The sequence below is a fragment of the Salvelinus fontinalis genome, unplaced genomic scaffold (assembly GCF_029448725.1).
Source record: "Salvelinus fontinalis isolate EN_2023a unplaced genomic scaffold, ASM2944872v1 scaffold_0675, whole genome shotgun sequence".
NCBI classification, from domain to species: Eukaryota; Metazoa; Chordata; class Actinopteri; order Salmoniformes; family Salmonidae; genus Salvelinus; species Salvelinus fontinalis.
This window is the reverse complement of record NW_026600884.1, coordinates 83,283-92,873: the sequence shown is the minus strand read 5'-3', so window position 1 is coordinate 92,873 and position 9,591 is coordinate 83,283. Positions and strand designations below refer to the sequence as shown.

General features: G+C 41.5%; 2 protein-coding genes and 1 long non-coding RNA gene across 6 annotated transcripts; 2 read left to right on the top strand and 1 right to left on the bottom strand.

Annotated features, from left to right (window-relative positions):
• The first annotated feature begins 296 nt into the window (after window positions 1-296).
• LOC129846973 (chromatin target of PRMT1 protein-like) lies at window positions 297-4,048 on the top strand. 4 transcript variants are annotated; one of them, XM_055914789.1, is made up of 6 exons: window positions 297-441; window positions 733-828; window positions 1,700-1,841; window positions 2,620-2,809; window positions 2,877-3,017; window positions 3,098-4,035. In XM_055914789.1, the coding sequence occupies exons 1-6, from the start codon at window positions 344-346 to the stop codon at window positions 3,280-3,282; spliced, it is 852 nt and encodes a 283-aa protein (XP_055770764.1). In that variant the 5' UTR covers window positions 297-343; the 3' UTR covers window positions 3,283-4,035. The 4 variants fall into 4 exon arrangements, with proteins under 4 accessions (XP_055770764.1, XP_055770766.1, XP_055770767.1 ...); XM_055914791.1 differs by having other exon boundaries at window positions 298-441; window positions 2,620-2,791; window positions 3,098-4,026; XM_055914792.1 differs by having other exon boundaries at window positions 359-441; window positions 744-828; window positions 3,098-4,036.
• Window positions 4,049-4,239: 191 nt separating this feature from the next.
• On the top strand, window positions 4,240-6,063 carry LOC129846974 (protein JTB-like). The gene is made up of 5 exons (XM_055914794.1): window positions 4,240-4,555; window positions 4,660-4,700; window positions 4,838-4,923; window positions 5,014-5,093; window positions 5,197-6,063. The coding sequence occupies exons 1-5, from the start codon at window positions 4,494-4,496 to the stop codon at window positions 5,351-5,353; spliced, it is 426 nt and encodes a 141-aa protein (XP_055770769.1). The 5' UTR covers window positions 4,240-4,493; the 3' UTR covers window positions 5,354-6,063.
• Window positions 6,064-6,428: 365 nt separating this feature from the next.
• Window positions 6,429-8,133, bottom strand: LOC129846977 (uncharacterized). The gene is made up of 3 exons (XR_008758333.1): window positions 7,653-8,133; window positions 7,360-7,443; window positions 6,429-6,734 (listed from the first exon to the last, which is right to left on the bottom strand). It is a non-coding gene; the product is annotated as an uncharacterized LOC129846977 (long non-coding RNA).
• Between the last annotated feature and the right edge of the window lie 1,458 nt (window positions 8,134-9,591).

Here is a 9,591-nt window from a genome sequence, read left to right as displayed (position 1 = left end):
GCTCCATTGCTGCTTAGCCCTCTGTTCCTCAATTCCAATGTTATGCAGCAAAATATATTGGTACCGTTTTGAAATCTTACTTGGACAGTGTCATAAACTTTCATTTTTTTTAACCGACTTTCAAAAAATGATTTTGTATTTGGGGTCTTAGTCAAATTAATTATCTATATACTGCAAAAATGCAACCTTCCATCAGTTCTTGATTTGTAAACGTGCATTTGTAGTTTTCCGCATGTGTTTGAATCACTGTGCGAGTTTGATTTAATTATTGCGTTTATATTTTGGGCGGTAACTACAGTATGATGCTTGAGTCTTTCCTTAGTTGAGAATAACTTTTTATTTTATGTTGTGCAGGTGCCTCTTTGGTGTGGACAGTCAAGAGGGGGAGGCTAACCAAATTTTTGCTGGCATCTTCCCTATCTGCCAGTGCCGTTCTAAAAAGTGAGTAAGAGTAACGTTAGCGTGCTCAGCTTGATAGAAAGCTAGTTAGTAGGTTTATCTAGTTTTGAGGTTTAGCTACCATCTCACATAGTAGAAAATTAGCAAAAGTTTACCGACCAAGCCAGCATGTCAAACGAATGAACAGCTAGTTAGTAGCTAGTATGTATTTGAAACTCATGTTACAAGGTAGTTTCCTAGCCTAACATATTAGGTCATTCTCAAATTGTCACTGTAGTTACCAACTAAAGTTATGCTTTTGTTCCATTGCAATATATCGGTCTCCCTTTTGAGTGTCTCCACAGGAATGTATCAGCAAACAGACGCAATGACTTCACCAACAGAGAAAATCGTGCTGAAAAGCACCTCAACAGTTTCCCTCAACGATCGGTGAGACTACCATAAGCCAGTTGTGATGAGTTTGCAGAGGCCACCTCCTGTACTTCATATCTTGCTCATTGCTAACCCTGTTATGACTAGGTGTCTTTTCTCTTATCAGTCTTTCTTCCCCCTTGATACAACATCCAGAGTCCAAGGCCAAACTGGTCTGCTGGATAATTGGGGGACTTTGCCTATGTACACATGTGTATTGTATATGGAGGGCCTGATTGGTGTCAGTTTTGCCCCAGCTAACACACCTGACTCCAATAATCACCTAATCATGATCTTCACTTTAGAATGCATTTTGATTTACTCAGCTGTGTTTGTTAGGGATGGAGAAAGTGTGACACCAATCAGGCCCTCGAGGACTGGAGTTGCCCACCCCTGTTATAGGCAGTAAGTGGCAGGGGAATGCAACTACATGGATACCGTAGTATGCTAAGTAGTATGTTCTTAATTAACACAGGAGTCTGCTGATGGGAGGATGGCTCATAATAATGGCTGGAACGGAGCGAATGGCATCAAATGCCTTGAAACCAGGTGTTTGCTGTATTTAGTACCATTTCACTAAACCATAAGCCCATTCTCCCCAATTATGCTGCCACCAGCCTCCTGTGGTTCTTAAACCCTCCCACCTCCTATCCTATATCACCCTATTCCACTGAGGGACAAGTGTCTGCAGGTTCACTCCTCCCTTGTACTTGATCAAGTAAAGTCACTGATCAGTTAGGAACTCCCCTCACCTGGTTGTCTCGGTCTTAATTGGACACAAATTCAAGGTTAACGTACAAACCAGCTAACACTCGGCCCTCCATTGAATGACTTTGACACCCCTGCCCCATTCTGACCTCCTTTAACTCTCAACCCCTGCTCCTCCAAGCTTCACGACCATGCTGAACAACAAGCAGCTGGAGCCAGTGGCTATACGAGGCAACATACAGCAAGTGGCCAGTGTCCGCAACAGGAGACTGGCTCTGCAGATGGAGAACAGGACCTCTGTGCAGGCTGCCTTGCAGCCCAAGGTGAGGGAACTAACCATCCACTTTTCAACCTGTCTAGGTTAGTTAATTAGATTCAGTGTCACTAATCCAGGGCTGCATTCAGTTCGATGCAACATTCCATGACAGTTTGTACTGAAGGGCATGTTTCCCCAAAACGGTGTGCACCACTTTGGTGGGTGTGGCATGATCAATATGGGTGTGACCATTTTAAAATCACAACTTGTGCAGCACACACCATACCATCTGACCATACAATCAAATCAAATTGTATTAGTCACATGTGCTGAATACAACAGGTGTACAGTGAAATGCTTACTTATGAGTTCCTAACCAACAATGCAGTTTAAAAACATTACAAAATTTAATAAGAAATAAGAGTAACCAGTAATTAAAGAGCAGCAGTAAAATAACAATAGTGAGACTATATACAGGGGGGGGGTACCGGTACAATGTGCGGGGACACCAGTTAGTTCAGGTAATATGTACATGTCTGTCGAGTTATCTCCCTCTGCGCCACCATAATCACACCGTTCTTCAACTTGTCGTTCAGAATCGTTTCCGTTGAATTAAAAGCTGAACGCACCCCAGATCAGAACTACCTTAGTATCACTATTTTTTTCCTTTTTAACAAGAGACCAGAGAAATTAAGACGTGGACTAGATTAGAAGCATTGAAAAGTTCATTTGAATTTTGAAACCAAGGGCGCCACCTCCTGGGCATGTCATGTCTTGACTTTCAGTTCATCTATTGAATTGAAATGGAATACACCCAAACTCTGGTATGTTCCAATGTCCCACAGAGCCTGAATCAGCACCTGGGGAAGGGCAATGTCCTGGCAGGGCTAGGTCAGCCCATGGGGACCCTGATGCGGGGGGCCACCAGAAGCCAAGGGTTTGCTGTAAGGGGACTGCGAGGGATGAACCGAGGAGGTTTCAGAGTGTGCGGAAACAACAGAAGGGGCTTTTTCAGAGGTGGCTATGCTTTCAGAGGTGGGTGTACTGTTTTCCAACTGTAACAGTTGGAGCCAGTTTAACTTTGTATCCCTCTCTCGTTCAGGTGTGAATCAGATGCGTGCCCGGGGAGGGGTGACTAAGCTTAGGTTTCGTCAGGGCTTGAGGCTGCAAGGTGGCCAGCTTAACAATGCTGGAGTGTTGGTTAGCTGCGGAGCCAGGAATGGACTGGGCCTGAGAGGAAGAGGTGAGAGAACTCTCTTAACTGTGCATACTCTGCCCTCCCTTCTCCCAATGCCCTCGCTCATATCTTGTCATCCCTACCAGGCAGAGGAGCGGGTCTGGGCCTGCGTGGCCGGGGAGGGTTCTGGGGCCTAGGCATACCTGAAAAAATCCCCACCAAAGAGGAACTGGACAACCAACTAGACGACTACATGTCAATGACCAAGAGCCACCTAGACGCAGAGCTGGATTCCTACATGACCATGGCAGGCTCTGACTACATTGAGTAAAACCCTGCTGGAAGACTGGTGTAGGCAGCATCAACAAATGCGCTGAGGCTGTCCAGGGGTAATTCATTAGTAGAACTGCCCCTCACTGGAAACAGATGGATGTGACAACCAGGGTCTCTGGCTTACTCAGAACTATTGTTGGACAGCACTATTTGTGGACAAATATGTGGTGGTACACACACAAGCCCAGAAGCATGTGTTATGTGGCTGAATTAGAGCTCTCTAGAGTCATACTTTAACTGTTTCACACACTTGAGCTGTTATGTTCTTTTCATAATTTATTCATTTATAAGCTTAGCTCTGTGCTGAGCAGGGTGGTCTAAAACCTTGCCTAAGAAATAAGTATGAAGGTCTGCAGGACTTGTCTAAGAAAATAATTAATTGTTCAGTAAAATCACAAGCAAGCTAACCAATTCTCTTTGCTCAGGTACATTATAGGTTTGTCCAAGACACTTCACACTATGGATTTCATGTGTTTGCTACAATGTTATGTTTCAAAACGGAGTCTTTTTTTGTCATTAATTTGTGAAAGACAACGGTATGTACCTCAGCTAGCCAGGTTTGGCTGCATTGTGGATTTATTTTAGCTGAGAAATATTGCCACCATTTGTAGTAAGAGGACTAGTTATCCAACCGGTTCCTGTCCGAGAATGTTTTTTGAGAATGAATGGCCCAACTGTTACAAATATTCTTGTGTTTTGATATGTTCAACATTGTTTTAATGAAAATATTTAAAGGTGTTGCTACCCAATGATATAAACATTATTATGTCAAGAAATAGAAACATAGCTCCAGTTCATTATTGCCCTTCAGTAGACATGTAATTGTCACTCACAGCATAGACACGAGCCAGAAAGTTACCAACTGACTTAAATGCCTACTTGTCACCACTAGGGCTGGGGAGAGCACTTCAAGTATGTCACTCAGGTCAGGTGACATGGGGAGGAACTTCGAGAATTCAAAATGGCTACAATTCTGCCAAGCCAAAACATTTGATAATGGAATAAGTAACATTTAAAGATGCTTACATTGACACTTGAGTATTCCGTAGTGGGTTAGCTGCTGTAAATATACTTCTGTAACTAAACCGATAACTAACCTTAGCTAATATGTAGCTAGCTAGCGAGAAGCCAAACGTTACAGAAGCTACGTTATTTTGCCATCTCAGAAGTTACTGACAGTCTAGAGGACGTGCCCCCCTTACCAGCACAATGAGCGATTCCCGAATGTTCTCGATCTTAACACTGCTCCTGGTAGTACCTGCGTCACTTAGGTGAGTGTGCTGTGCAGCATCCAGCCGTGTCACTGACTGAGCTGTCGTCAAACCTCTGACTTCTGTGAATGTGTAAACCAAACCATTCTATAATTTTCTTCCAGTGTCCATGGTGCTATTTCAGGAGCGGAATACTCTACTACAGGTAGACCCATAGCTAGTTAAATACCACTTAAATACAGATCGGGTAGCTATAATAGTTGACCTGTAGCTGTTGACCTAGCTACTGCACTAGACCCTAAAATTGAAGTTTCTAGCTATTGTAATCTCTTTATTTTGTAGAGATAAGCACAACATCCCTTCATTGCTGGCAAGAGGAGGAGTTTTCGGTTTTGACAGAGTGTGCAAGGTGCAACCCCTTTCAGATGGTGAGGGTTAAAATAATTCCTATTTTCTTGAACACCGTAATACTGATCAATAGCATCTTAATTATGGCTTTCCCTCACGTGTTTGTCTAGAAATCATGGGTACCTTGCGAACGAACTGGATTCATAGAAAAGATCAACTGTGCAAAGTCCAACAAAGTTGAGTACAAGAGGTAGCCTACCCCCTTTTTTCTATATTTTTATTAGACTATTTTCCAAAATTGATGCAACCGCCAATTCAGGTCCGACTACAATTCTATCTTTCTCTTTTCTCAGCTGCCGTTCCTCTCGGATGGATGAGCGCCTATTCTGGAGGTTTGAGGGGATCATGATGTGCATGACAGTAGTCTTGGTCCTGGTGGTTATAGCTCGTCAGAGAACTCTGGACCATCTGGCTTCTGAAAAGGTCCGCAGGCAGATCCTGTCCATATAGAGACTGGGTGCTGTTGGCCGGCGCTTGACCACTCAAATGTTTGAAGGATTTGAATGGCAGAACTTGCACCTTGGTATCTCTTTTGGGATCACTATTTCCATTTTGATACCATGTTTTGTTGCGGCCTTGTTTGTTTAATGTCTATGTAAGTATGACCCATACACTGCACAATAGTTATTGGTTTGAACTAATCTTACAATATGTTCCAAGTCATTACTGCAGTATAGTTAATAATATTGCAGCACAGCATGTCTTTATGTTGTTGTCATAGTTGATATTGTGTCTGTGATTAGAGTCCTGCCTAACTATTCCATGTGTCAGTTTTGGGGATTTGAACATGTCAACTTGGTCTCACTTTCTGACATTGTCTGCATTGTCACCATAATAACTGAGTTGGTCCAACCAGAGAGACGAATACTACAAATACCTAGGCCTATGTGTTATTTTTGAAGATGTACCGTATTTTCCTTTTAAAGATTGTTTTCTGAAAAATGTGTATTACCAGCTACATTTAATGCACTACGATAGGTTACATTTTTTGGTCTGTGATCAATGTGCTTATGGTGTATTTACCAATGATTGGTCAATTACGTTTGTGTGTGAAATTCAGGTCTGTCTAAACTATACATATCTATTTATTTATGGTGTCGTTTGACAAGCGTTTCCTTTTGGTTACACACTAGCTTAATAAAGAGCAGTGACACTATCAAGAGCAGTGTGCTGGTTTCTTTGTTTTTCTGATCTTATTCAACTGTTACCATGCACCTGCAACAAAGATAGCTCAATTTTGGTTACACACTATTCGTAAAAACATGGTTCTTCTGATTTCTTACAGTATTTATGTATTTTACAGCACTGTTAACACTATTCCTAATTATTACATTGCTGTAAGTGTGCAGCAAATTGTACAGTTTATTGCACTTTCTATTTATGACCAATAAAAATAAACTGTTAGGGTATGTGCACAATGTCCTTTTTTTGGTAGTAAATATAATTCTGTTTTTTTCCTGCGTAAGTTGTGAAAGGAATTGGACAGTTTATTAATCAACATTTTTATTAAAAAGAGCCTCTCTTTTTCATATTTACTGAGCTTACCTTCATATTTGTGCTGAATGCACAACGAACAGAATGGTAGAATGAGAGGCAAATTAAAGAACACATGGATGGAACAGGTCAGAAGAAGGATATGTATTAGAAGTTAGCGAAGCAAAATTTCAAAATCCTACTATATTTCAGACAGAAATAAATTAACTAATACCATAACAAAAATAAATCACAAACACTTGAGGAAGAAGAGGTTGCACTTTGATCCTCTTGGACAGTCACATAGTTGGCCGTACCGTGGTCGATTTTTCACTGTGCAGTAGTCACCGACTATACACTGGAAAGAAAATAGAACCAAAATTATATGGTAGAATTTTCCAAATGAGATATTCACAAGGAAGGAAAAGTTGACGTAGTACTTTTAAGTACCTTGACCACTAGATGTCGCCATAAGACTACTTTTCCCATCACAATCCTTGTTGGCAGCCTACAAGATGGTCTGTCTTTTGCAGGCTTTTGCAACCGCACAACTCTTTCTATGAACTGCATAACATAAACAAAGCTCAAAGTTCTGTCTGTTTATTACATTTATGTTTTATTCCTAATTTTATTGTTTATTCTTACGGAATAGTATTCATTCAGTGGGAAAAACTCCATCTATTCGTGGGGTTAAATGTACCCATTAGTTACTCAAAAGGCTGTGTATAATCTAAATCAGTTCTGAATAGAATCCTTTGAGACTGTTTCTTTAGTAGTTTCCAGTAGTCTTCAAAAAAAGGACACAGCATAAGATTTTAGAGTGTTTATTTATTTCCCCCAGAACATGCTCTAGCAAGAATGTAGTCTTGACCCGCAATCCAAAAGGTGCCACCCACAACCCACCAGAGGGTCTGACCCACACATTTGGGAAATCGATCACCTATTCAACTATTCACCTGTGGTGTCTGAAATAGCTTGCTTACACTAGGAAGGTGGCTTTGTCTTCTTTCCCACACAGCCATTCTTCTGTTTTGGAGTTTCTCTAGGACGTTATGAAGGACACCCAGCTGCAACACACACAGAGAAAAACACTGCTGTATTGAAATGGCCTTACATCAAATCTGTCGCCTCACAATAGACCATGTTTATTGGTTAATTGCAATGACTCACTATGAATGTACAGTACATTTAGCCTGTATGATCAAATAGTGTCAATAGCATTCCTTAATTGTATCGTAACCTCAACTAATACTTATTACTATAGCAGGTTACTCACCAGTTCCCTAGAGTCCTCTGTAACTTCAGCCTTTGGTAGCCTTTCGTCTGTCCATCCTGCAACCACATGGGCTGATTGAGATAGGATGTACAAAAAGGAAATTAACACCAGCAAGATAGCTGCTGATTTTGCCATGTCTGTTTCTAATTGTTGTGTTTTCCCACCTAGGGCTAGGTGGAACGTATAATCTACTGTCCGGTCAAGAGAGAGGCAGATAACCTATGTACTGCGCTTGTGGAAGGTGCTGTCCAAGGTGCTGAACAGAAACCCGCGGGTTGATTTAGTCATCTGGGTTTAGCTTCTTTATCAGACACCCGTCTAATAGGAACCTTCCTTGAGCCCCCCACATCGGTCCATTCTTTTCCTTGAGCCCCCCACATCGGCCCCTATTATTAGCCAGATAATGATAATTTTGCGCAAAAAAAAACATATTAGACAGGTCCACTGGGCTAAAAATGGACCAGCCCATCTGGCATTTGCTGCTCTAGTCCTGTTACATAATATGGCAAAAAGACACCCCAGGTAATCTCTTGACTTCCCCTGATGTAATCTTTTCCTTATTTAGATTAAATACCTCGGTAACGTCATGTATCATCCGAGGAGTTCCATGTCATTACGTCATAAAATTCCAGGTAAAATCTCTATAGTGTTGGGAGAGAGGGAGCGAGAGAGAGCAAAGAGAGAGCAAAGAGAGAGAGGACATACATCCAGACCACAGCACCACCAGCCACACCCAGGGGCACCGCCAGGGATTTTGGGCCCCATGAAAAGATATCACATTGGGCTCCACCACCACAGGCCACGCCAACCCTGTGCAATTGCTGTAACCACACACCTCCAAAACCCAATTGATCCACTCAAAGCTTTAAATAACTCTACCTTTGCAGGCTTGCAACGCTCTTGTAGTCCAATATTTACTGTCCGATATTTACTGACAGTGACCTGTGAAAATATAACACTGCGCAGACATGCATGCAACATTCTGCATACAGTGGAATTCACTGTATGATGCAAGACTGATACCCTCTATAAGAAATGTGCTAAAGACCATCTTTTACAGTCTAAATATAATTTTAATTGTAAAATTCTTGAATGGAAAATTCTCTTAACATGAATGAATAACTTAAAATAAAGATGACTTAAATATACATTAACCTTTTCAATTGAAATAAATTAACATCTATAGAATGATATAACAGACAAAATTATAAAATCAGCAGCAGATTTTTGAAACAAGTATACATACCGTCTAGAAAATAAGCAGCTGTAAAAGTGGAAATGGAAAACAAAGTGGAAATGGAAATGAAAAGGTCTGATGGTGGCGCGAAAGGAAAGGTCAAGAGGTCACCAAATCAATAGGTTTTTTCCACATGAGGTCTTGATTATGCACAAAATACTTTATGGCAATCCAGCCATTACTTTGAGATATATCTTGTTCTCAGTCTGTTCTCAGTCTTGTTCTCAGCCTGTGGGCATCATGTGTGTAGTGAGCCAATATCCGTAGCCATGCCTTAAGCTTCGAACACACCGACTGCGTCATTGCATCACTGCTGCGTAACATTTTGCGCAGCTAGGCAACTATACTGATGCAGGTACCTTTTGCAGATGTTTGCATGAGGTTGGACACGTGGAGGAAAGAATCATTTTCGCAGTATCCTCAAAACCGTGTCTTTTTGACACAACTGCTGACAGCTATAGGGACCTAAACACAAAAAATGCTGCTTGGAGACATGTGTCCACGATAGTAGGATTGCCAGGTCAGTTTAGTAGTGAGCTTGTGCTAGATGTGGCTAGTTAGCGTTAGCTAGCTAGCTAACCTAGCTTGCTAACCTAGTCAATGAGGTATGATAATTTGGTCAGATAACCGTGTGTGTCTATGTGTACAGTAGGTGACATGTCCATGATAGCTATCTAATAACTATAGTTATGCTAGGTAATG

Coding starts and splice junctions, on each gene's coding strand:
- LOC129846973 (XM_055914789.1), top strand. CDS start 344: ATGTTGTGCAGGTGCCTCTTTGGTGTGGACAGTCAAGAGGGGGAGGCT. Junction 829..1,699: donor ACAGTTTCCCTCAACGATCG/GTGAGACTACCA, acceptor TGCTCCTCCAAG/CTTCACGACCATGCTGAACA. Junction 1,842..2,619: donor AGGCTGCCTTGCAGCCCAAG/GTGAGGGAACTA, acceptor AATGTCCCACAG/AGCCTGAATCAGCACCTGGG.
- LOC129846974 (XM_055914794.1), top strand. CDS start 4,494: ATGAGCGATTCCCGAATGTTCTCGATCTTAACACTGCTCCTGGTAGTA. Junction 4,701..4,837: donor AGCGGAATACTCTACTACAG/GTAGACCCATAG, acceptor TTTATTTTGTAG/AGATAAGCACAACATCCCTT. Junction 5,094..5,196: donor AACAAAGTTGAGTACAAGAG/GTAGCCTACCCC, acceptor CTCTTTTCTCAG/CTGCCGTTCCTCTCGGATGG.